Here is a 27,881-nt window from a genome sequence, read left to right as displayed (position 1 = left end):
ACAGTCACAATGCAGCCTCAGTGCAGACATGATGCTGGTGATTTATTTAAAGGAATGGGAAAAGCTGCAATACATTTCTAAATACCAGTAGGCTCAAGCCAGATACACATTCTTATGACCCAAACTGTTACCTACTGCTGGTCATCTCATTTCCAAAACCATATGGATTTTACAGGTTGATAGTCCAACTCTCATTGAAATGTAATGTAGTAGTGTACTACGGACAGGAAATAATCTTGTGGTAAAAGCACCAGGTCAGCATTTGACCAAAGGGCTTTCGTGTGGTTACAATATTTATATGGTAGAAGTTGGTCTTCCTGAATAACTTGAAGAGATGGCAGCAGGTATAACAAGTGTGTAGGAAATGTACACTCAAGAGGACATAAGTAATCCAATTGGGTCAACACGGCATGCAATAAAATGTACTTAATGTCAGTGCAGTATCAAACTAGAACAGCTTTCCTGAAACCTCATCTGGGTTCCCTCACACGCCTTTAAAGTACAGTACAACAGTCCTCTCACACACAAGACACATTAAGGGCTGGGTTCAATCCATATCACGGAAGATCTGCATTAAAATGTAAAGGTAATTTCCGATTGAGCCGACACAGCATTTACCGTGAATGCAGTCCCTGCTACCACAGGAAAATTGGCTATAATTGTCAATCGCACTATAAAGCGGATCTTCAGCGCTACGGATTGAACAGAGTCACACGATCACTTGAAACAGACGGTGATAGCCAGGAGGTAAGATAGATATGAGCTAACCTGAAAATACACGTGTTTGCATCCTGAGAGCGAGCGAGCGAAAGGCTTGGGTATTGATCTGTGTAAGAATGCTGTTTAAACCAGTAGGTTTAAAAATAACATTCTGATGTACTGAAAATGTATTGCTACACAGTGTTGCCCCTTTTTACTAGGCCTATATAATCTACATTTAAATATGAAAAACTTATGCTCAGTTATGACATCTCTATTTTTCGAACACTTAGTTTATAAGAAAAGGGTGGTCTCCAGAGGGCAGACGCTAGATGCAGTGATTGCTAAGCCTGGAGAAGTGCACGTTGAAGATGTCACAGTCAATTCCATAACTTTTCAGAGCAGTGATCATGTAGTAGGTTAATGAAGTTGTTAAACAGATATCAAATATTTTTGGGGGACCTTGTGCTGTTATTGCTACACATATGAACATGGTTGTGGTGCAATGCGAGTCCTGTTTGCTATGAGGAAATATCTACAAATTGAACACTCAGGGCCAAGAGATAATTCCCTTTTTTTCCATCAGAACACACAGACAGACATCAAACAATAAAATTGCACATTCTAATTTTGTCTCAACTTAAGTTGGTTATTTTCCTTTTAATAACGTAGGTAGGTAGAGGTTGTTTGTCAGTTTCCGAGCGGGTGGGACAGGGGCACCTCTGCTTGCTATGACAACCAGGTCAGAGGTCAGGGAAGCGACTGGGGTCCTCCTTGTAGTCCGCTGGGATGGAGAAGATGGACTCCTCAAAGTCATCGTAGCGAAACTCTTGGAAGGTGACCGTCGCTGTGATAGTGGGGAACACAGGGATGTCTGGAACACAAAAATAAGAGGGATTGTTTCTGGCGTTTAATATGTCAGTTTCTTCATAATTTTACAATATTTCATTTTATTTGAACTTATAAATAAAATCAGCCATGTGGCCACATAACGTACAGTGCATTCGGAAAGTATTCAGACCCATTCACTTTTTCCACATTTTGTTACGTTACAGCCTTTTCTACGATGGATTAAAATAAAATTAAATCCTCATCAATCGACACACAATACCCTATAACGATAAAGCAGAAACAGATTCACAGAAATGTTTGCAAATTTGTTCAAAATTAAAAACTCAGTACTTTGTTGAAGCATCTTTGGCTGCAACTACAGCTGTGAATATTCTTGGGTGTGACGCTACACGCTTGGCACACCGGTATTTGGGGAGTTCCTCCAATTCTTCTCTGCAGATCTTCTCAGATCAGGTTGGATGGGGAGCGTCCCTGACCAAGGCCCTTATCTCCCGAATGCTCAGTTTGGCCAGGCGGCCAGGAAGTGTCTTGTAAGAATCAAGTTGTAGAAACATCTCAAGGATGATCAATGTGACAGGACGCACCTGAGCTCAATTTCGAGTCTCATAACAAAGGGTCTGAATAATATAATAATAATAATATATGCCATTTAAAAAAATATACATTTTAGAATTAAGGCTGTAATGTAACAAAATGTGGAAAAAGTCAAGGGGTCTGAATACTTTCCAAGTGCAATGTATACTGAACAGAAATATAAACGCAACATGAAACAATTTCTACGATTTTTCTGAGTTACAGATCATATAATGAAATCAGTCAATTGAAATAAAGTCATTAGGCCCTAATCTATGGATTTCACATGACTGGGAAGACAGATATGAATCTGTTGGTCACAGATACCTTTAAAAAAAAGGTAGAGGGCTTGGATCAGAAAACCAGTCAGTATCTGGTGTGACCACCATTTGCTCCATGCAGCTCGACACATCTCCTTCACATATAGTTGATCAGGCTGTTGATTGTGGCCTGTGGAATGTTGTCCCAATCCTCTTCAATGGCTCTGTGAAGTTGCTGGATATTGTCGGGAACTGGAACGCGCTGTCGTACACGTCGATCCAGAACATCCGAAACATGCTCAATGGTTGACATGTCTGGTGAGTATGCAGGCCATGGTAGAACTGGGACATGTTCAGCTTCCAGGAACTATGTACAGATCCTTGCGACACGGGCCTGTGCATTATCATGCTGAAACATGAGGTGATGGCGGTGGATGAATGGCACAACAATGGGCCTCAGGATCTGGTTACGGTATCCCTGTGCATTTAAATTGCCATCCATAAAATGCAATTGTGTTCATTGTCCGTAGCTTTTGCCTGTCCATACCATAACCCCACCGCCACCATGGGGCACTCTGTTCACAACGTTGACATCAGCAATTGCTCTCCCACACAACACCATACACTTGGTCTGCTGTTGTGAGGTTGGACGTACTGCCAAATTCTCCAAAATGATGTTGGGAAATACCTAGTCAGTTGTAAAACGGAATGCCTTCAACTGAAATGTGTTTTCCGCATTTAACCCAACTCCTCTGAATCAGAGAGGTGCGGCAGACTGCCTTAATCGACATCCACGTCTTCGGCACCCGGGGAACAGTGGGCTCAGGGGCAGAACGGCAGATTTTTTACCTTGTCAGCTTGGGGATTCGATTCAGCAACCTTTTGGTTACTGGTCCAACGCTCTAACCGCTAGGCTACCTGTCGCCCTGGAGGTGGCTTATGGTAGAGAAATTAACATTAAATTATCTGGCAGCAGCTCTGGTGGAAATTCTTGCAGTCAACATGCCAGTTGCATGCTCCCTCAACTTGAGACATCTGTTGCATTGTGTTTTCTGACAAAACTGCACATTTTAGACTGGACTTTTACTGTTACCAGTACAAGGTGTACCTGTGTAAAGATCATGTTGTTTAATCAGCTTCTTGATATGCCACACCTGTCAAGTGGATGGGATTATCTTGGCAAATGAGAAATGCTCAAATTTGTGCCCAAAATCTGAGAGAAATAAACTTTTTGTGCTTATGAAAAATTTCAGGGATACTTTATTTCAGCTCATGAAACATGGGACCAACATTTTATATGTTGCATTTATATTTTAGTTCAGTGTACAATATATTCATACCAAGCTTGACTGGAAACCCAGGAGGAAGCTTCATTTGAACAAATTCTCTTAGTTTGTTGAAATGTTTGAATGGGGCTATGACCTCCAACACATTCAGTAACCTGGAAGAGGACAGAAAAAAGGGTCAGTGCCAAACACTTATTTTGAATTGATGTTTGCATTATTCAAACAGTACATTACTAGCCTAGATCCTATTCAATCAAACTTAAAATGTACCTAAAATCAAGAGGCCTTCCAAAAGCATTTGCTAGACAATAACTTTTCTGAATAGGCGATCTGCATCCGCCTAATATACAGTTAATCAGAATCTGTGTGCACAATAACGATAAATACATGGAGGTTTCCAAATACACTACAGTCAGTGGTGAGACTGATGAGACCCCACTAGCCAATAAGAGGAGGGATTCTACTCACGACTCAATGCCCAGAGGGAAGTCCTGGCTCATGGCTACGGTCGCTTTGAAGTTCTTCTTGCTCTCCTTACACACAAGCTCTCTCCCAAGATGAGGTGCCCTGGGGATGAACACACACACAAACACGCTAAGTCAGCACCTTTGGCGTATACGTTTGGAGATTTAATAGTAAGCCACTGCTAGTAACGATCTTCAATGAAATAACTCAATAATAAACAGTGGCTTGATATTAATGCGGACAGTAGTGTCATCTGTGACCTTTCTTAAAAGGAATAAAGCAGTGCTTACTTTCCGTGCTCTGCAGAAATGTACTCCTCCCAGGAGATAGTGTTGGGGTCTGGAGCCGTGAGGGACAGCCTTCTCTGAGGCTGAGGGAAAGACAGAGAGGAAGATCACCACATGTATGCATCATAACCACATATCCATATTATGTGCACCAAAACCACACCCACTACTGAAGAAGAGACTAAATACCCAACGCCACCCTCCCTCCATCCAAGTCCCTCCCTCACCTCATAGTTCTGCTCCACCAGGTTCGCTCCTTTGCTCAGGCTCTCCATGATGGCCTTGTTCCTCAGGACGTCCTCCTCACTCAGATGCTCCCGGCGCTTCCTGGACTCCAGCACCAGGCCGTACACAGAGTAGAAGTCAGCCAGGAAGTTACCGACTCTCTCCTGCAGGGACAGACACAAGCCAGATGCATTATTAATGACACCCTATTCCCTATACAGTACATACAGTGATCACTGTTTTACAGCCTGTGTTCATAATGGCTGCTCAGTGAAACGACCTCTCCTGATTTGTCATAGACGCTTGCTAAAAAACTTTAATGGGCAAGCCTTCGTTCAACGAACTGGCCTCTGTTAAATGGTATGGAATCAGCTTGATCCCCTCTGTCGAAGACGCTTGGACTTTTAAATAAATGTTTTCAGTGGTATTGGTAACAAACACGCCCTCATAAAGAAAATGAGAATTAAAAACAGGTTCAGCCCCTGGTTCGACCGTGATCTTGCAGAGTTACTCCACCTCAAGAATTGAGAAGGCTAAAGTTAGTTACTTTAAGGAGCAGTTCTCTCTCTGTGGGTCTAACCCCAAGAAGTTCTGGAAAACGGTTAAAGACCTGGAGAAAAAACCCTTCTCCTCACAGCTGCCCATGTCCCTTAATGTTGATGTGGTTGTTACTGACAAGAAACACATAGCTGAGCTCTTAAATCACCACTTAATAAAGTCAGGACTGCTATTTGACTCAGCCATGGCTCCTCTCCCACCCCTTATAATGCAACTAGCCCCGATGCTCCTCCCTCCTTTTCCCCTGCCCCGCTACACAGTTTCTCCCTGCAAGCGGTCACTGAGTCAGAGGTGCTAAAGGAGCTCCTTAACCTTGACCCCAAATAACCATCTGGGTGAGATGGTTTAGACCCTTTCTTCTTTAAGGTGGCTGTCCCTATCATCGTCAAGCCTATCTCTGACCTTTTTTACCTGTCTCTCCTCTCTGGGGGGGTTCCCATTGCTTAGAAGGCAGCCACGGTTCATCCTGTATTTAAAGGGGTAGACCAAGCTGATCCTAACTGTTATGGGCCTATTTCTATTTTGCCCTCAAAAGTGTTGGAAAAATCAACTGACTGGCTTTCTTGATGTCTATAGTATTCACCCTGATATGCAATATGGTTTCCACTCATGTTATGGATATGTCACTGCAACCTTAAAGGTCCTCAATGATGTCACCATTGCCCTTGATTCTAAGCAATATTGTGCTGCTATTTTTATTGACTTGGCCAAAGCTTTTGATACGGTAGACACTTCCATTCTTGTGGGGGCACTAGGGCTCAGGTCCTCCGAGGAGTATTGGTGTCTCTGAGGGGTCTTTGGCCTGGTTTAACCCCACCCACTTTGCCAAAGAACCCCCACACCACTACTACTCTCCTGAGACAAAGAGTGCAGTGCATAAAACCCACCCAGTCAGAACACCTGCTGTTTCAGCCACTGTCTGTCACCAAGGGTAGACACTTCCATTCTTGTAACTCTGAGGGGTCTTTGGCCTGGTTTGCGAAGGCTCAAAAGTCAGAACACCTGCTGTTTCAGGACCCACTCAATCCTAGGACCCACGCTCTTCTAAATTGACATCAACAACATAGGTCAGGCAATAGAAAGAGCTCTCATCCATTTATATGCAGATGATACAGTCTTATACTCAGCTGGCCCCTCCCCGGATTTTGTTTTAAATGCTCTACAACAAAGCTTTCTTAGTGTCCAACAAGCTTTCTCTGCCCTTAACCTTGTTCTGAACAAAGGTAATGTGGTTTGGTAAGAAGAATGCCCCTCTCCTCTCTGAGGGTTTAGAGCTTGAGGTAGTCACCTCATACAATTACTTGGGAGTATGGCTAGAAAGTACACTGTCTTTCTCTCAGCACATTTCATAGCTGCAGGCTAAAGTTAAATCTATACTTGTTTTCCTCTATTGTAATCACTCCTCTTTCACGCCAGCTGCCAAACTAACCATGATTCAGATGACCTTCCTACCCATGCTAGATTACGGAGACATAATTTATAGATCAGCAAGTAAGGGTGCTCTCGAGCGGCTAAATGTTCTTTACCATTCGGCCATCAGATTTGCCACCAATGCTCCTTATAGGACACATCACTGCACTCTATACTCCTCTGTAAACTGGTCATCTCTGTATACCTGTTGCAAGACCCACTGGTTGATGCTTATTTATTAAACCCTCTTAGGCCTCACTCCCCCCTATCTGAGATATCTACTGCAGCCCTCATCCTCCACATACAACACCCAGTCACATTCTGTTAAAGGTCCCCAAAGCACACACATCCCTGGGTCGCTCGTCTTTTCAGTTCGCTGCAGTTAGCGACTGGAACGAGCTGCAACAAACACTCAAATTGGACAGTTTTATCTCAATCTCTTCATTCAAAGACTCAATCATGGACAGTCTTACTGACAGTTGTGGCTGATTTTCATGATGTATTGTTGTCTCTACCTTCTTGCCCTTTGTGCTGTTGTCTGTGCCCAATAATTTGTGTACCATGTTATGTGCTGCTACTATGTTTTGCTGCCATGTGGTGTTGCTACCATGTTGTTGTCATGTGCTGCTACCATGCTGTGTTGTCATGTGTTGCTGCCTTGCTATGTTGTTGTCTTAGGTCTATCTTTAGGTAGTGTTGTGTTGTCTCTCTTGTCGTGATGTGTGGTTTGTCCTATATTTATATTTTATTTTACATTTTTAATCCCAGCTCCCGTCCCCGCAGGAGGCCTTTTGCCTTATGGTAGGCCGTCATTGTAAATAAGGTTAAATAAATATAAATAAACACAGCTTATGATCAAAGACCAATTGTATTATTCCCTCTATATTCCAGTGACCCCTGCACCCCTCCCCACATTCTGCTGTGTTTCAACAAAATAAATTGCCTACTGAACAGGACCGGGAGGGGGCGCTTACCGTCTTGTCCTCCCTGAAGAGCCAGCCGATCTGACTGCGGGAGAAGGTGATAGACTTGGTGGACAGGGTGGCAGAATAGACATCACTGCTCATCAGGATGTCCACCTCCTCCTCAGTCTCCATCTCAGACTCCTGCAGGGACACAATCAGGCAGTCGTCATAATTATCATCATAATGACATCACAGAATTCAATAGGTCCCATTATCTTTATGGGTGACATGGTGAAAAGAGAACTTCCACACACATTAGATTCCAGAAGAAAAGAAATATGATCCATTGTAACAATAGCTGTGCTTTCAATCAATCAACCTTTGCCAGGGCAATACATTTACATTTACATTTAAGTCATTTAGCAGACGCTCTTATCCAGAGCGACTTAAACATTTGTGTAAGGTTGGGTAGCTTGGAGAACATGGTACCAGACCATATAGATCACATTCATGTGAGGTTGGGTGGTTTGGAGGACATGGGACCAAACCATATAGATCACCTCGTGATGTATCCGCTGGTACACCTTCTGCTCATTGTCCAGGACATAGAAGGACTTGGAGGGCGGAGCATCTCCGTTAAAGATGAAGCTGAGGTCTCCTCTCTGACACTTCATATCTGAGAAGTCTATCAGAGTTGTGTCCAGTCTGTCAAAGGAGAAAGAGTGTAATGGGTTAACTCTGGGAGATGAGTGGTCGCACACGCCAGCTATAATCCTCACAACTTGTAGCTGGCGTCTGTGTCAAATGTGTATGTGATGCCTTACCTGATGTTGATCCCCTGCTTGTAGATCTTGCAGGTATCAGATGGCAAAATACGGGAGAGCAAGGGCACTATGAGACACGAGAAATAAAATGTAATGATCAACAGTAGTTAACGGATAAGATTCATTAAGATAAACTGCAGAGATAATATTTGGTATCATTATGTGGTATATAAATGAACATGGCCAGTGGCTAGGCAATGCATGGTCTTTAAAGGGATAGTTATCTAATTCCCCAGAGTCAGATGAACTCGTGGATACAATTGTTGTGTCTCTGTATCCAGGATGATGAAGTTATAAGTAGTTTCGCCAGCCAATGCTAACTAGCTTAGGGCAAAGATGAAGTCTTCAGGTACAGCTAGACTTCCAGTCGTTGCACGAGGCCAGTGGTTCACAAACTGTGGGGCCCTCCCCGAAGGGTCAGCAGTGGGGGTCAGCCCCCCCTCAATTTTTACTTTTATTTTTGAAAGGAACTCAGTCTGGCTTTAAACTTAATCCTGAAAGTTGTAATAGTAGAAAGTACGTGGTGCAATATCGAAACTGGTTAGTGCATCGTCAGTTCCTCTTGTCACGTTAGTCATTGCATACCTTGTCAGAAATGTCCAGATCAACTAGCTCATGTCAGCTACTAATTTTATATAAGGCCATATACAGTTGCAGTCGGAAGTTCACATACCCTTAGCCAAATACATTTAAACTCAATTCCTGACATTTAATCCTCATAAAAATTCCCTGTCTTGGGTCAGTTAGGATCACCACTTTATTTTAAGAATGTGAAATGTCAGAATAATAGTAGCGAGAATGATTTATTTCAGCTTTTATTTCTTCCATCATATTCCCAGTGGGTCAGAAGTTTACATACACTCAATTAGTATTTGAATACATTTAAACTGTTTAACTTGGTTCAAACGTTTTGGGTAGCCTTTCACAAGCTTCCCACAATAAGTTGGGTGAATTTTGTCCCATTCCTCTTGACACAGCTGGTGTAACTGACTCAGGTTTGTAGGCCTCCTTGCTCGCACAGTTCTGCCCACAAATGTTCTATACGATTGAGGTCAGGGCTTTGTGATGGCCACTCCAATACCTTGACTTTGTTGTCCTTAAGACATTTTGCCACAACTTTGGAAGTATGCTTGGGGTCATTGTCCATTTGGAAGACCATTTGCGACCAAGCTTTAACTTCCTGACTGATGTCTTGAGATGTTGCTTCAATATATCCACATAATTTTCGTCCCTCATGATGCCATCTATTTTGTGAAGTGCACCAGACTCTCCTGCAGCAAAGCACCCCCACAACATGATGCTGCCACCCCCGTGCTTCACGGTTGGGATGGTGTTCTTCGGCTTGGAAGCCTCCCCATTTTTCCTCCAAACATAATGATGGTCATTATGGCCAAACAGTTCTATTTTTGTTTCATCAGACCAGAGGACATTTCTCCAAAAAGTACGATCTTTGTCCCCATGTGCAGTTTCAAACCGTAGTCTGTCTTTTTTTATGCCGGTTTTGGAGCAGTGGTGTCTTCCTTGCTGAGCGGCCTTTCAGGTTATGTCGATATAGGACTCGTTTTACTATGGAGATAGATACTTTTGTACCTGTTTCCTCCAGCATCTTCACAAGGTCATTTGCTGTTGTTCTGGGATTGATTTGCACTTTTCACACCAAAGTATGTTAATCTCTAGGAGACAGAATGCGTCTCCTTCATGAGCGGTATGACAGCTGCATGGTCCCATGGTGTTTATACTTGCATACTATTGTTTGTACAGATGAAGGTGGTACCTTCAGGCATTTGGAAATTGCTCCCAAGGATGAACCAGACTTGTTGAGGTCTACACATTTTCTTCTGAGGTATTGGCTGATTTCTTTTGATTTTCCCATGATGTCAAGCAAAGAGGCACTGAGTTTGACGGTCGGCCTTGAAATACATCCACATGTACACCTCCAATTGACTCAAAATTTCTGACCCACTGGAATTGTGATACAATGAATTATAAGTGAAAAAATATGTCTGTAAACAATTGTTGGACTAATTACTTGTGTCATGCACAAAGTAGATGTCCAAACCGACTTGCCAAAACTATAGTTTGTTAAGAAGAAATTTGTGGAGTGGTTGAAAAACAAGTTAATGACTCCAACCTAAGTGTATGTAAACTTCTAGCGCTAATGCCAGTTAGCATTGGCTCGCAAAACTACCTCTAAATTATTGTTGTAGCAACACACAGACGCATCCAGGGTCAATACCATTCGAGACCCCTCCCACAGCCACCCCCCCAGAAGAAGAAAAATAAAAAATAAAATGTATTCCATTCTCCACCCCCAAGAACCCCCCCAATTTATGAACAATAAAGAGAATGAACTATAGAGAAAAAAAGACAGAAGAAAACAGCAAACACTACAAAAAGAAAAGAAGAAAAAAAAAGAAAGTTAAACAAAGGACATCAAGGACAACTAAAATCATAACTGCAATGCCAACTGTATATATTTGTACGTATGTCTGGCACTATTACATGTATGTGTCAACTATCCTGTGATGGATAACATACAATTTCAGAGGAATAACTTTTTGAGGCTATTGAATCTTTTCAGCCTGGAAAAACCCCAGGGCTTGATGGCATATCGGCCTTCGCACTGATCTTTCTGTACATTTGTTAATTATCCATTTTTTATTTTATTTGGAAATAATTCCTGAATGTAATATTCATTCAGTGGGAGAGGATGAGACGGAAAAGAGAACATCTGCCTAAAATAATTAGTTTCCTCTATTAAAATATAATTAGGATAATCATAGATGACTCCGTCTAAAGGTAAAGAGATTCTGCAAAGGCATTTTGTTAGTGTTCTGTATTGGAGATTCAGGAAGAATTTTGTGCATTTTTCTATCCAGTTTGCTTTATTTTTGTAATAGATTACATTAGAACGTTCTTGAATAAGTTCCACAAGTTCTTCTTGTGGAAGTGTGTTATCCTCTAACTTATTGTGTATCTCATTAGTATTGTTATTATTAGTTCATGGATTTCCCTTGTTAGTCTGGTCTCTTTAGCCAGAAACTGCTTTTTTATTATTGATGAATATTGAAATTAACGACCTCTGAAGGTACATTTAAAGGTATCCCAAACATTAAGGGGCTTTGCTGAACCTATATTATACTGGAAAAATTCAGTTATAAATGATTTTGTCTTAGTTAAAAATAAGTTGTCCTCCAGTAAACTTTGATTAAATTTCCAATGTCCACGTGGAAAATCTATAAGTTATGTGAATGTCAATTAGATGATGATCCCATCGCATTATATCTCTTATTAAAACTTTTTTGACCTTTGATGCAAGAGAGAAATAGACAAGAAAGTAGTCAAGACGACTAGCTTGATTAAGTTTCCTCCATGTTTATCTCACTAGGTCGGGGTTTTTTAGTCTCCAAATATCCACTATTTCTAATGTTTTTACAGTTCCCATACTTTCTTTTTTTGTAACCTGAAGTCCCTGTAGAATTTAGTACAGCCATGGTGTTATGGAGCTGTCTCGGAATAGCTGTTCATCTATAAACACTGTCCACAATGAGAAAGGCACGCTTACCCTTCTCCCTTTGTTGCCTTTGTACCGGATACAGTCTCTTACGATGTTTGTTTACCTCCCTTGGAAATTGGTCATTGAGACTGAATTTGGTCCTTTTAAGCTCCCTTCCCCTGCTTTTGATTAGCTCCTTTTGTTGGTAGTGTTTAAACATTGTGATGATCGGATGATTGGTCGGGGACCCGTAGGTCTCGCGCCCTCTGGATTATTGGATGCGTCCCCAGGAATCCCAGAAAAAATGATTTTCACACATTCTATGACTTTGTATGTCTAGTACTAACTCCATCATCACCTGTTTTCCCTGAGTAGACAATCCATGTAGGAATTGTGGATTTTTACCTTGGCTGTGAGTGTCTTGTTTTCTCCTTGGAGTGTGAGAATTTCACTCTGGCTAAACTCCAAACTCCCCCTCAGCCCTGCTACCTCCTCACACAATTTTACAGCGCTGCATGGATTCCAGCCAGAGCACTAGCCTCTACTTCAACGGCAAGTAAATTGTCCGTGTCTGTAGATAAATCTGTTTTTCTTTTTTTTGTCAGGTTAAAGTTATTTTGTGAGGGAGTATGTTGTTCCTCCATAGCGTAAAGCTGTTGGTACTCGTTGATTTACCTCAGGATCTCCTTAGTATCCAGGTTGGCTCTTTACTGCAACCAGTTGTTTCACAAAAAGATAACAATGAGTCTTTCCCACGATGACGACAGGTGTCTGTAGTACAGCCAGCTAGCACTCGCGGAATCCATGCAAAAAAATGTAACACAAACTTGCAGTCCCAGTCGTAAAGGCTTACCGCGTCATGGAATCCTTAGCAACAAAACTTTAGCTCTGATTAAAATCTATTTAATGAAACTATTTTAATATAAACAACAAACCGAGTGTAGACAGTACAATGTTCTGTTGTGCCTTTTGTCACTGAAATATTACATGAATACACATTAGGCATGGCAAAATGTATAGAATTGCATGAAAATTAGCTTTAAAACTGCAAAATTGTTCTTTGCACCCCATGACAAATGTTTAGAATGGCAGGAAATAAACTTTAAACCTGCAAAATTCTCTCCACTAACAAGAGGGGTGTGAACAGTTTGTGTCATGAACAGTGCTTGTGCCCATAGAAATATATGTGGAACGTGCCGGATATTCCCCAATGCTGGAAGGGGGGCCCCCGAATATAAACCCCTGTGCTAAGCTAGTGCCAGTTAGCATTGGCTCGCAAAACTACCTATAACTTTTTAAAAACATTTTTTTTAAATTGACTATCCAAAACATACAATATACTTGCAGTGAAGCCGCTCAACAACTACACCATACCGGTCATCCAACAGACTCCCATTCATAGTGACACACAGAAGCATCCAGGGTCAATGCCCTGCTCAAGGGTACGTTGACAGATCTCCCACCAGGCCAAAAAACGCGAACCCGAACCCTCCAAGATCCCCCCACAGTTCTCCAATAGCTGTCTGTCAACAATTCGAGACCCCTCCCACAGTCCCCCCCCCCCCACAAAGCATTGGCTCGCAAAACTACCACTAACTTCTTTCATATTGCACGCAGAGACATAAAAAAACGAAATCCCGAACAATCTCTTTAACAAATCCCTGAGCCGAAAGAGCACCACAAACCCTCTAAGCAATTAACACACCACACTCACAGCCAAGATAGAACGGTAACAGACCATTTATTTGTATTTTTAAATACAGGCTAATTAGATTGGAGAATGAAACTACCTGGCGAAGGTGTCCTGCACTAAGAATAACAATGAATAGAGTGTGTGAAAGGAAATGTTGGCTCGATGCAGCTTATTTTATTGTATTGCATATCATGTAGCGGCAACTCACCCCAACTTTGAAAGTCCCAGTGAAGCTCAAAGTAGAAGTCACCAAGCTATGAAGATTAAAAAAAAAAAACGTTGTACATTATTATATTGTCATGCAAGCAACACACTATCAAACAAAATGCACAAATAAGTTCCTTTGTAAAGCTGTAAATTGTTAAAAACATTTTAAAAAAGGGGAAAATGTATTTTGGTGCCATTATTATGCTGAGGTTGAGTCACAAGCTTGATGTAGTCACTGTGTGCGAGAAATATGGGACCAAATACTAATACTAACACTAAACTTTATTTGTAAGAATCTTTGCGGTGTCAATAATTTTGACCCCTACCTTTTTGAGAAAAAAAAGTATTACTTGTTAAACAAAATCTCTTTCTCTGAGCAATTGTATTAGTATAAAATAATACAATTTCTCAATTGTTTGGAGCATACAATAGAGTTAGGTATTTGTATTGTTTATTTTATACAGTCGTTATTGTTCATCTTTATCAAGGGGGTCAATAATTTCAGACCAAAAATAGTTTGAGATATTCAATTTATTCCACTCTGCTGGCAAAAATAAATTAAGCGCAGCTCAAGTACTTTGACAAAGGATCTGTGCACGCCATACATTATGTATAACCGGATGCTGTAGTAGGCTAGCCCAGTTGGCTGTCAAAGCCTCACCTCCTTCAGCGCTCTCAGCAGCTTGGGCCTCTTGTCCGCCACACTCTCTCTGGACTGCTGCTTCAGCTTTCGCAGTATGGCTGTAACTGACGATGGGAGAAGAAGGAGATCACAACAAAGCCATAGCAAGGCACTGCTATACAACACCATACAAGACAAAGCCAATATTTTCCATAGCCTAGATATTCTATATGTGCAAGTTTCTACCCTGAGACCACACACACAGAAGAAGGGAATACAAGGGCAGATGATCTTGCAAAAAGCAACTTTCAAAAGCGTTACACAACACTAAACCTAAAAGTGAAAGATGAACTTTGTAAACCCACGCTTCAATGACAGTGAGAGGTCTGAGCCAGAGAAGAAAAAGGAGATACCCAGCCAGTCAATGACAGAGTGATAAATCATTCAACCAAGTGATATACTGTAACAGTAATCCAATGGGGGTTTGCCTGATACTACTCTGACTTTAAAACCAAAGTTACCCTACTTACACTTTGTAGTCAATTTTGACAATAGAATACAGTGGGGCAAAAAAGTATTTAGTCAGCCACCGATTGTGCAAGTTGTCCCACTTAAAAAGATGAGAGGCCTGTAATTTCCATCATAGGTACACTTCAACTATGACAGACAAAATGAGAGAAAAAAATCCAGAAAATCACATTGTAGGATTTTTAATGAATTTATTTGCAAATAAGTATTTGGTCAATAACAAAAGTTTATCTCAATACTGTTATTGGCAAAGGAGAAATTCTCACGAACAGGGATGTAAACAAATTTGTGCACAAAATTTGAGAGAAATACTTTTTGTGCATATGGGGAGATGCTTGGGATCTGAAACATGAAACATGGGACCAACACTTTACAAGTTTACATGGGACCAACACTTTATATTTTTGTACAGTATAATAATAAGCCCTAGTATTCTTTTTTTGTTGTTGCTATTTCTTATTGTTGTTGCATTGTCGAGAAGGAAACTGCAAGTAAGCATTTTGTTGGACGATGTATCCTATGCGTATCCCGTACATACAGTGCCTTTGGAAAGTATTCAGACCCCTTGACTTTTTCCACATTTTGTTATGTTACAGCCTTATTCTAAAATGGATTAACAATATAAAAACAATCTAAACACAATACCCCATAATGACAAAGCGAAAACAAGTTTTTAGAAATGTTTGTAAATGTGTTAAAAATAAAACAGAAATAGCTTCTTTACATAAGTATTCAGACCCTTTGCTATGAGACTCGAAATTGGGCTCAGGTGCATCCTTTTTTAAAAACCTTTATTTAACTAGGCAAGTCAGTTAAGAACAAATTCTTATTTTCAATGACGGCCTAGGAACAGTGGGTTAACTGCCTGTTCAGGGGCAGAACGACAGATTTGTACCATGTCAGCTCGGGGATTCGAACTTGCAACCTTTCTAGTCCAATGCTCTAACCACTAGGCTACCCTGCCACCCCATCCTGTGTCCATTGATCATCCTTGAGATGTTTCTACAACTTGGAGTCCACCTGTGGTAAATTCAACTGATTGGATATGATTTGGAAAGGCACAAACCTGTCTATATAAAAGGTCCCACAGTTGACAGTGCATGTCAGAGCAAAAATCAAGCCATGATGTCGAAGGAATTGTCCATAGAGGTCTGAGACAGGATTGTGACGAGGCAGAGATCTGGGGAAGGGTACCAAAAAATGTCTGCAGCATTTAAGGTCCCCAAGAACACAGTGGCCTCCATCATTCTTAAATGGAAGAAGTTTGGAACCACCAAGACTCTTGCTAGAGCTGGCCGCCCGGCAAAACTGAACAATCGGGGGATAAGGGCCTTGGTCAACCAAGGCCTTTATGGTAGAGTGGCCAGACGGAAGCCACTCCTCAGTAAAAGGCACATGACAGCCCGCTTGGAGTTTGCCAAAAGTCACCTAAAGACTCTCAGACCATGAGAAACATGATTCTCTGGTCTGATGAAACCAAGATTGAACTCTTTGGCCTGAATGCCAAGGGTCACAACCGAAGGAATCCTGGCACCATTCCTACAGTGAAGCATGGTGGTGGCAGCATCATGCTGTGGGGATGTTTTTCAGCGGCAGGGACTGGGAGACTAGTCAGGGTCGAGGCAAAGATGAATGGCGCAAAGTACAGAGAGACCATTCATGAAAACCTGCTCCAGAGCACTCAAGACCTCAGACTGGGGATATAGTTCACTTTCAAACAGTACAATGACCCTTAGCACACAGCCAAGACAACGCAGGAGTGGCTTCGGGACAAGTCTCCGAATGTCCTTGAGTGGCCCAGCCAGAGCCCGGACTTGGAACTGATCTAACATCTCTGGAGAAACTTGAAACTATCTTTGCAGCAACACTCCCCATCCAACCTGACAGAGCTTGAGAGGATCTGCAGAGAAGAATGGGAGAAACTCCCCAAATAAAGGTGTGCCAAGAATGTAGCGTCATACCCAAGAAGACTCAAGGTTGTAATCGCTGCCAAACGTGCTTCAAAAAACTACAGAGTAAAGGGTCTGAATACTTATGTGAATGTGATATTTCCGTTTTATATATATTTTAAATAAATTAGCTAAAATGTCTAAAAAAAACAGTCTTTGCTTTGTCATTATGGGGTATTGTGTGTAGATTGATGCGGGAAAAACAATATTTAATCAGTTTTAGATTAAGGCTGTAACCTAACAAAACGTGGAAAAATTCAAGGAGTCTGAATACTTCCCGAAGGCACAGTACGACTAATACATTTTTAAACTTTTCATTTTACCACAGTGCCTGGCTAGAGTTTGGCTGCCTTTGCCTGTCCTTGGTGTACTGTGTGGATGGAGCCAAGCTGCTGTCTCCTCCCTGCCCACTGCGATCTGACCTTCCCATGCCTGACCTCTGTCCACAGTCTGCCAAAGCATCCCTACTGCAGGACTGGAGACGCATACTAATACATGTTGGGATGACAGGGTCATAGCTCTAACCTGGTCAACATATAACAGGGAATTTAATTGAAGGGAAATAAAGATTTGTAATATATTTTGATATGTAAAAAATTGAATGTTTTATAAACTAGCCTATTTATAATAGTGTTTTATATTATGCAGTTAGATTTTTTTTGCTAACAAGGCATTAAACAGAAAAAAACGAGCGAGCTCGTGAAGCCCATTCATCCCTCTACGATACTCTCACCATTAAAAAAAACAGACTCTTCACTTAACTAGCATTCCTAACAAATCCACATAATCAACACAAATAAAATGTAACCTATATTAAGACCTCTAGTTTACAGTGCTGTGTTAAATGCATTAGAAGCATGGGCATTAAAGTGAACAGACAGAGAGCCAGGGAGCCAGCCAGCTGTAGAGCAGCTCAGTGCCCCTTCAGTCACACTAAGCCCTGGGCCAGGCTGGGTTCCAGGTCGTCTGGATGCAGAGAAAGGCCAGCCTACAACCCAACCCCAAAACAGCACCAGAGAGCAATCGGCCAGTCTACAGCCTAATAGGACCCGGTTTCCCGATAGTGATGGAATTTAGGCTTATATGTGTTTGAATGACGCATCATAAAGATAACAACCAAAGACGTCAAAACCATTTCCCTAAACACCATGCAGTATACCTGTTACAAAGTGAAATGGAACTATGTCATTACCAGTGGTGGAAAAAGTACCCAATTGAGTAAAATAGTAACAATGCCTTAATTGAAAATAACTAACTTAAAAGTGAGAGTCTACCGCAAAAATACTACTTGAGTAAGTCTAAAAATATTTGGTTTTAAATATACTTAAAACTTCTTTGGGATTGGTGTCCCTTCCACGGGACGGTTGAGTTAACGTAGGCTAATGCGAGCATGAGATTGTAAGTAACATGAACATTTCCCAGGACATAGACATAACTGATATTGTCAGAAAGCTTAAAGTCTTGTTAATCTAACTGCACTTTCCAATTTACAGTAGCTATTACAGTGAAAGAATACCATGCTATTGTTTGAGGAGTGCACAATTTTGAACATGAAAAGTTATTAATAAACAAATTAGGCTCATTTGGGCAGTCTTGATACAAACTTTTGAACAGAAATACAATGGTTCATTGGATCAGTCTAAAACTGTGCACATACACTGGTGCCATCTAGGGGCCAAAATCTAAATTGCACCTGGGCTGGAGTAATACATTATGGCCTTTCTCCTGCACTTCAAAGACCGTACAAAAAATACAAAAGAACGGTTGTTTTTTTCTTTGTATTATCTTTTATCAGATCTATTGTGTTATATTCTCCTACATTCCTTTCACATTTCCATAAACTTCAAATTGTTTCCTTTCAAATGGTATTAAGAATATGCAGAACCTTGCTTCAGGACCTGAGCTACAGGCCGTAAGATTTGGGTATGATATTATAGGCGAAATTTGAAAAAAAAGGGGCTAATCCTTAAGAGGATTATGTATCAAAATCATTTCAAATTGCTTATTTTAAGCAAATAAAACGACATAGTTTCATTATTTATTTATTAATTCACTGATCGCCAGGGGCACATTCCAACACTCAGACATCAATTACAAATGAAGCATGTGTTTAGTGAGTCCACCAGATCAGAGGCAGTAGGGACGACCATAAGTGCATGAATTGGAACATTTTCCTGTGATGCTAAACATAAAAATTGTAACAATACTTTTGGGTGTCAGGGAAAATATATTCAGTAAAGTACTTTATTTTCTTCAGCAATGCAGGGAAGTAAAAGTAGTCAAAAATATAAATAGTAAAGTACAGATACCCCCCAAAACTACTTACGTAAAAATACTTTAAAGTACTAAAGTACTTTACACCACTGGTCGTTACAGGATATGTCCCGTGCTGAAAATTATTCCAGAATATATAGGATAAAAAGCATAATGTAGCTCTATAATATATTCAAAGTTTTAAAATAAATATTAAAAATAAATAAATATAATATATATACACGCAAACAGCACCAGTCAAAAGTTTGGACACACCTACTCATTCAAGGGGTTTATTTTTACTCTTTTCTACATTGTAGAATAATATTGAAGACATAGAACTATGAAAAAACACAAGGCATCATGCAGTAACCAAAAAAGTGTGAAACATATCTTAATATATTGTTTATTTGAGATTTTCAGTAGCAACCCTTTGCACACTCTTGGCATTCTCTCAACCAGTTCTTCAGGTAATCACCTCATTTCAATTAACAGGCGTGACTTGTTAAAAGTTCAATTGTGGAATTTCTTTCCTTCTTAATGCATTTGAACAAATTAGTTGTGTGTAACAAGGTAGGGGTGGTATACAGAAGATAGCTCTATTTGGTAAAAGACCAAGTCCATAATATGGCAAGAACAGCTCAAATAAGCAAAGAAACAACAGTTGATCATTACTTTAAGACATGAAGGTCAGTCAATAAGGAACATTTAAAAGAACTTTGAAAGATTATTCAAGTGCAGTTGCAAAAACCATCAAGCGCTATGATGAAACTGACTCTCATGAGGACCGCCACAGGAAAGGAAGAGCCGGCATTACCTCTGCTGCAGAGGATAAGTTCATTAGAGTTACCAACCTTAGAAATTGCAGCCCAAATAAATGCTTCAGGATTCAAGTAACAGACATCTCAACATCAACTGTTCAGAGGAGACTATGAGAAATCAGGCCTTTGTGGTCAAATTGCTGCAAAGAAATCTCTACTACAGGACACCAATAAGAAGAGACCTGTTTGGTCTAAGAAATATGAAATTAGACCGGTGGAAAATTCGGTTATTTTCTGGTGACACTTAACCAGCATAGCTTTCACAGCATTCTGCAAGTGATACGCAATCCAATCTGGTTTGTGCTTAGTGGGACTATCATTTCTTTTTCACCAGGACAGTGACCCAAAACACACCTCCAGGCTGTGTATGAACTATTTGACCAAGAAGGAGTGTGGTGGAGTGCAGCATCAGATGACCCGATCTCAACCCAACTGAGATGGTTCGGGATGAGTTGGACAGCAGAGTGAAGAAAAAGCAGCCAACGTGCTCAGCATATGTGGGAACTCCGTCAATACTTTTGGGAAAGCATTCCTGGTGAAGCTGGTTGACAGAATGCCAAGAGTGTGCAAAGCTGTCATCAAGGCAAAGGCTGGCTACTTTGAAGAATCTCAAATAATAAATATATTTGTTTAACACTTTTTTGGTTACTACATGATTCCATGTGTTATTTTATAGTTGAGATCTTCACTATTATTATACAATGTAAAAAAATAAATAAAGCCCCTTGAATGAGTAGGTGTGTCTAAACTTTTGACTGGTACTGTATATTTTTTTACACTATGTTTTCCCATCAAAAGAAAAAAGGTTCTGTAGCCTATTATGTATTTAAGTGTTTGTATAATTAGGTTTGCCATGTGTTATGTATTTTAAGTGTATTGTGTATGTACATTCTGCATTTCTTCAGTTTGTGTCAACTGTGAAAAATAATTAAAGTCGCTCATTGCCACCTTCTCTATATCAACGTGACCTAAAAATAGGATATAATGACAATGGTTTTCGGAATTGCTCAACAAATCATGAATTGTAGCCTATGGCAGGTAGAAATTGAAAATAAAGAATGCCAACAGATATTCTACAATGAAATAAACATTAAGTAGCCTAGGCTACAAGTTAAGCCACATTTCCATTGACCTAATATGATGACCTTTAGGTTATTGGTTAGACTAATGTTTAATGCGTGAGCATTCAGGTAATAGTAGCATATAGGCCTAATAGATACAAATATTGAAGTGGTTCAGATGTAGTCTAATGGCTTAATACTAGGTAGGTATATCGATTGCACATATATGAAAGTGATGTCAATATATAGCCAAATTTCTGTCAAATTTGTAAAAATTATCCTTACTTCGCTTTTATAACATTGCAAACGTTTTAGGCTATTTACATGAGGGAACCTGAATCCATTCAAATACAGGATAAACACAAATCTATATAAAGAACTCAGGGATGGAACACCACAGTTCAATTATATCTATATGCAACAAAAACATAAAACGCAACATGTAAAGTGTTGGTCCTATGTTTCATGAGCACAAGCTTATTTCTCTCAAATTGTGTGCACAAATTTGTTCACACCCCTGTTACTGAGCATTTCTCCTATGCCAAAATAATACATCCACCTGGTGGTAGGTGTGGCATATCAAGAACTGATTAAACAGCATGATCATTACACAGGTGCACCTTGTACTGGGGACAATAAAAGGCCACTCTAAAATGTGCAGTTTTGTCACACAACGCAATGCCACAGAAGTCTCAAGTTGATGGAGTGTGCAATTGTCCACCAGAGTTGTTGCCAGTGAATTGAATGTTAATTTCTTGCCTCCAACATCGGTGTAGAGAATTTGGCAGTACGTCCAACCGACCTCACGTGTAACCACGGCAGCCCAGGACTTCACATCAGCCACCCAGACAGCTGATGAAACTGTGGGTTTGCGCAACAGAAAAAAATCCGCAAAAGCTGTCAGAAACCGTCTCAGGGAAGCTCACCTGCGTGCTCGTCGTTCTCACCAGGGTCTTGACCTGACTGCAGGTCGGCGTTGTAACCGACTTCAGAGGGAAAATGCTCACCTTTGATGGCCACTGACACACCGGAGAAGTGTGCTTTTCACAGATGATTTACGGTTTTAACTGTACCAGGCAGATGGCAGATAGTGTGTATGGCGTCGTGTGGGCGAGCGGTCTGCTGATGTCAACATTGTGAACAGACTGCCCCATGGTGGTGGTGTGGTTATGGTATGGGCAGGCATAAGCTACAGACAACGAACACAATTGCATTTTATTAATGGAAATTTGAACGCACAGAGATACCGTAACGACATCCTGAGGCTCATTCATCTGCCAAACATCCCTCCATGTTTCAGCATGATAATGCACAGCCCAATGTCGCAAGGATCTGTACACTAATTCCTGGAAGCCGGAAATGTCCCAGTTTTTCCATGGCCTGCAAACTCACCAGACATGTCACACATTGAAAATGTTCGGTATACTTTGGATCGACGTGTACGACACCATGTTCCAGTTCCCACCAATATCCAGGATTTCGCAAAGACATTGAGAAGTAGGACAATATTCCACAATCAACAGCCTGATCAATGGCCCTACTTTTTTTAAAGGCATCTGTGACCAACAGATTCATATCTGTATTCCCATTCATGTGATATCCATAGATTAGGGCCTAATGAATTTATTTCAAATGACTGATTTCCTAATATGAAATGTAACTCAGTAAAATATAAAAATTGTTGCATGTTTTGTTTGGAGGAGGAGATATTGGCAATATATCCTCCAAACACCAGCTTTGAGGCATTATCCCTTTTATACAATGGGTTAGCAACATGTTCAAATAATGATTGACATATTTTCATTAAAAAAGTTATTTTAATTAAATGTATTCAAAGTATTTCATCCTTCAACAAGATATAGTCCCGACACAAATCTGGGGTTGCTAGAGTCGTTGAGTCTTTTTGTTCTGCATCTATGGACGTTCGTTCTAGTCGTTCGTTCTAAATGTTCCATTGCCATACTGTCTGGCAATGTTCTTATCCCTTACTTGCTAGCTAACCAACTACTGCGAACTTAGTCACGTCAAAAAGTGCAGCCAGAATAACAGCAAAGTAGCTGCATTTGCATAAAATGTTTTCTAGTGATATTTATTTGGATACATCCATAACAATAAGCTGATGAGCCATGATTTCGCCTGGCATAGAAAATGTGCTCAATCGTAAGGACAATGTTGTTCAGAGGAGCTAGCCAACAACAAAACTACAGTTAGACAATCACTTCAAACTGAAGCTGGAAAGATTATCAGCGTTTTGTTTGAACTTTTTTCAATTGACATTTTTTGTACATTATATATATATATAAATAAAAATGATGCCAGCGGAAACATGATTTGGACTGGCTGAGAAACGCTGCCTGCCTGTCTCATCCTGACTCACGACACATTCATTACTATGGGACAGCAGGAGATTCAATTTGAATATTGAAACAATGTTGCAAATGTGGGAGAGACGGAGAGCAAGGTTTATTCAAATCTCCACTGTTGAATATTAAATATTAGTCTTAAAAGAAATATTAAATAATGTCTAGATGCTTTTTATAGTGGAGATCAAGTTTATAAGTTGCTTGGTTGGGCTGATGAGACAACGGATTACGAAGTCAGATGGAACAGAGTAAATAGGCATTTTAACGTCATAGAGTTAGCCGGTGGCAACATGTGGAATAAAACCGTCTGGAATGCGGTTTTAACTATTCAGGATTAGACCCTTCCGTTGTATAATACCATATAAAACCATAGCTTGTGTCTCCCTGACAAGAGGAATCATAGTTGTCTCTCGCTGACAAGAGGAATCATAGTTTGCCGGTCGCGATATAAAAAAGGTTGAGGAACACTGCTTTGGATAGAAAATACCCCAGATCCTTACTCATCTGTCGGTCTCCATAGCTGATGGCCTCTGCCAGGGGGCTCCAGCCCTGGGCATTCTTCACCTTCACAGGGGCATTATGGGCCAGGAGTAGGAGGGCACACTCTGCAGCACAAACAAACACACAAACATCACAATTGATCAAACATCATCAAGCTACTTTTAGATGAATTGTTTTTGTTTTCAAATCTAAGTCAATCACCCGTCTCCATGGTCTTTATACTTGGACATTGAATACTCATTTCTGTAGTTAATGACGATAACAGTATATTGGGTCAAGTAACAAGACGTCTACTGACCCGAAGGGCGTTCGATATGGGACCAGCCACTACTATGAGACTACTAGACTATGTAACACACTGCAGTCTGCAGAGATCAGACAGGATGATCTCAGTACAGTAGGATGGGAATTTATCCCAGAAGAAATCCACATGGAGGATTTACTAGAGGAGAGCTGGAGAACATGTTGATTATGTTATGTGAATGGCAAAAAACATGGCTGGTAAGATGACTTGGAGACATGCCAGAGGTGGGGCATAATGCCCTGCAACATGGCACATCTTCTGTGTCATTTCCTGGTCTTAGGCTTATGGTGCTTTCGAGCCAACTGGGAACTCAGGAAAAAATAGGTCAAATCATGACGTCAGTGATCTTCAGGTCGGACCTCTAAAAAAGATGCCAGAGTATCCGACTTGAAATTCCGAGTTCGATGACAGATCAAATACATTTTTCCCCAGTCGGAGCTTGTTTTTTTCCTAGCTCCTAGTTGTCTTGAACACATTTAAGTCGTAGATTTCAGAGTTCCCAGTTGGTTTGAATGTGGCATTAGGCCAGAGATGAGAGTACGGGCCAAAAAATCCTGTCAAACTCTGGTGTCGTGTAGTAGTTTAGAGGAAAGTAGTACAGAAGTAGAAGTCAGTCTGCTCCAAATGGGAAACAGTTGCTTGCATGTCGCGGTCCTGTTCAAATAGGTCTATGTATCTGTTATTCTCCATATCAGAGATTCTTGATTACCAGAAGTCAAAGCCCTTACCTTTGTGACCCATCATCACAGCTACGTGAAGAGGTGTGTTTCCTAGAAAGAGAGAGAATGACCAGTTATGAGATTATTGATGTCACAGCTAGTGCAGGTGCACATGGGCAATGTTTATGTTTAACTCAACACACGCTAGTAAGCAAGTACGGACTATGTTAGTCAAAAAAGTGTCAGCTAAAATGTAATGGATACAAAACTAGAAGTGATAACCTATGCGGTTTCCTATTCCATGTACTAAATTCGGGTTACCATGCACACTCACCATGCACATCTTTCTGGGAGATGTTCTGGGTCCGAATGAGTGAGGACAAGCGACGCACATCTCCTCTGAACACACATTCGTGAACAGGGAATTCCAAATTCAAGTCCTCATTACCATTGGTTAGAATGATGGGATTCTTGTTATAGTCATCGATGATAGTACCAACTGATTGATTGGCATTGGTATTGTTTGCATTGATATTCGATAGCTGCTGCTGCAGTGCCATAGGTTTCACCGTCTTGTTATGGTTCTTGTTTGATTTGTACGTGATGGCGGTACCGTTGGGGGTTGGAGAGGTTATTGTTCCATTTGTAGATTCATCAAATGTTTCCATTAACGTTATAGACCCATCCTTACTAGGCTTGTTGTTATGGTCTTTCCGCAATGTGCGAATCTTTTCCCCGGTCATGATTTAACGTTACTAGCCAGCAAGGAGACTAGCTACTTCAGATGAATATTGTATTATGTTGACTATGGTTGTCCAAGACAGCTGCAATAGCTACCTTAATAGCTAGCTATTTGCCTAACCTAGCTAGCTAGATTGCAGTTTTTTTAACCATATAATGGATGTGGGTGTTACAACAGAAACAACACACACGTAAAAACAAAACAACTGGAAAAGATACTCTCAAGATCGTTAACACACGATTAAGAATGAAAATAACAAATTATTCGGCGACATCCTTGATAAAACTCGTTTCAAAATGTCCCAATTGCATCTTGCAGTGCGGTAGTTTGCTTGCTAACGTTTGCTCGCAAGATTAGAAACCTTCCGATTGAAAAGCGTTCTTTAATACCTCAGTGGTGAAAAGACCATCTGCCATCTTCCGCGTAGTATCGCGCGAGAATAAAAAGCATCAAACCCACATTCCTTAGGTATCGCGATAATTAGTTGAACAGCATCTTTTATTTTTTAGAAACAACAAATAAATATTTAACGCACAAAAAAATGATTGTAGTAAATTCATGATGATATATATACAATTTAAAAGCACCAGCATAAGGTATTATTTACAGAATTTGTTCTCAAACATGATTCTGGCAATTTTTTCGACGCCTACTGGGGGTCTTGAATTAACATACGTCATCTACACGCGCCATATTTTTGTTGTTTGCCAAGCTTTCAGAAATTTTGTTTTGGAACGCAAATAAATAATGCCTCCAAAGAATAAGCAGAAGAAAGTGATTCATCAAGATGAACTGCGTCGGTTGATGAGAGAGAAACAAAAGCAAACGATAGATAAGAAGCGTGTCGAATCCCCTTATGCCAAGTACAACAGTCTCGATCATCTTAGCTGCGTACTCTGCAACGAGCGGGTAAAGAATGAAATATTGTGGCCGACTCACGTTCTTGGAAAACAGCATAAGGAGAAAGTTGCCGAGCTCAAGGGGTCTAAACAAAGTTCAACAGGTCACGGACCCCAGCCCCCGCTGAAAAGGAAAGCATTGGATTCTGAAGACACGAATGGGAAAAAGTCTAAACCTGTGGCAGGTAACGAGCAGGCATCTACGTCGTCAGGGCTGCCTGATGTTTTCTTTGCGAAACCTGCCCCTCCTGGACCGAAGAAACTAACTGGAATTTTGAAAAAAACATCTGCTGGACTGAGTCTTCTGGCCGGAGTCTATAATGAAGACGAAGAGGAGGCTGGTGACTCTTCTGACCTTGGGGCAGCCTCCAGCTCGGGTGTGCAGAAGGGGACACCTGCCCCAGGACTCCCAGCTGATTTCTTTGACAACGGCACCATTCCAGCTGTCCCAGCTGCCTCTCATTCCGGGTCTATCCTCAAACCAGATGAAACTGAGAAGAGTGTGGAGAAGAAGGAAAATACACCTGAAGCACTACCAGAAGGCTTCTTTGACGACCCAGTGAGAGATGCCAAAGTCCGCAATGTTGACGCTCCAAAAGATCAAATGGATAAGGAGTGGGAAGAGTTCCAAAAGGAAATGCGGCAGGTGAACACTAAATCAGAGGCCATTGTAGCCGAGGATGACGAGGAGGGACGTTTTGAGCGTCAGATTGATGAAATCGATGAGCAAATCGAATGTTACCGGAGGGTTGAGGTATTGAGAGATAAGCAAGATGTGGTGAAGAAGGTTGTGAAGGAGAAGACCGAAGACCAGGAAGACTCCAGGGGAAGCGATGAGGAGGATGAAGAAGAGCTGCTCCACTTGCTGTCAAGAGACTGGAGGGCTAAAGGGGCCCTTGCTTAAAATTTCTGGGTCCTTTTGACCCGAATAGGGTCAATGTTTCTCCAGATTGTAAATAAAATAGCAAAGTTGCAAAGGAGCCAGCTTCTTTCCTCTGTCAATGACAAACCTTTGTTGAGGATTTTGAATGTCTAAGTGTTGTCTTGTACAGTTATGTCTACAGTACCAGTCAAATGTTTGGACACAGCTATTCATGCAAGGGTTTTTCTTTATTTTTTTACTATCTTCTACATTGTAGAATAATAGTGAAGACATCCTAACTATGAAATAACACATGGAATCATGTAGTAACCAAGTCAAAATAGATGTTATATTTGAGATTCTTCAAAGTAGCCACCCATTCCTTGTTGACAGCTTTGCACACTTGGCATTCTCTCAACCAGCTTCATGAGGAATGCTTTTCCAACAGTCTTGAAGGAGTTCCCACATATTCTGAGCACTTGTTGACTGCTTTTCCTTCACTCTGCGGTCCAACTCATTGGGTTGAGGTCGGGTGATTGTGGAGGCCAGGTCATCTGATGCAGCACTCCATCACTCT

The 27,881-nt window shown here is 40.9% G+C and overlaps 2 protein-coding genes across 2 annotated transcripts; one reads left to right on the top strand and one right to left on the bottom strand.

Annotated features, from left to right (window-relative positions):
• Positions 1-4: 4 nt before the first annotated feature.
• Positions 5-26,362, bottom strand: LOC124009741 (ankyrin repeat domain-containing protein 13C-like). Its single transcript, XM_046321876.1, has 13 exons — positions 25,136-26,362; positions 24,871-24,912; positions 23,838-23,942; positions 14,402-14,487; positions 13,742-13,787; positions 8,345-8,411; positions 8,081-8,225; positions 7,590-7,721; positions 4,650-4,811; positions 4,426-4,505; positions 4,139-4,237; positions 3,725-3,825; positions 5-1,573 (listed from the first exon to the last, which is right to left on the bottom strand). The coding sequence occupies exons 1-13, from the start codon at positions 25,542-25,544 to the stop codon at positions 1,443-1,445; spliced, it is 1,605 nt and encodes a 534-aa protein (XP_046177832.1). The 5' UTR covers positions 25,545-26,362; the 3' UTR covers positions 5-1,442.
• On the top strand, positions 26,216-27,625 carry LOC124009743 (zinc finger protein 830-like). The gene has a single exon (XM_046321888.1). The coding sequence runs from the start codon at positions 26,291-26,293 to the stop codon at positions 27,344-27,346; it is 1,056 nt and encodes a 351-aa protein (XP_046177844.1). The 5' UTR covers positions 26,216-26,290; the 3' UTR covers positions 27,347-27,625.
• Positions 27,626-27,881: the final 256 nt, after the last annotated feature.

The sequence above is a fragment of the Oncorhynchus gorbuscha genome, linkage group LG22, assembly GCF_021184085.1.
Source record: "Oncorhynchus gorbuscha isolate QuinsamMale2020 ecotype Even-year linkage group LG22, OgorEven_v1.0, whole genome shotgun sequence".
NCBI lineage: Eukaryota > Metazoa > Chordata > Actinopteri > Salmoniformes > Salmonidae > Oncorhynchus > Oncorhynchus gorbuscha.
The sequence above is the reverse complement of the archived record's forward strand: the minus strand, read 5'-3'. Positions and strand labels throughout refer to the sequence as shown.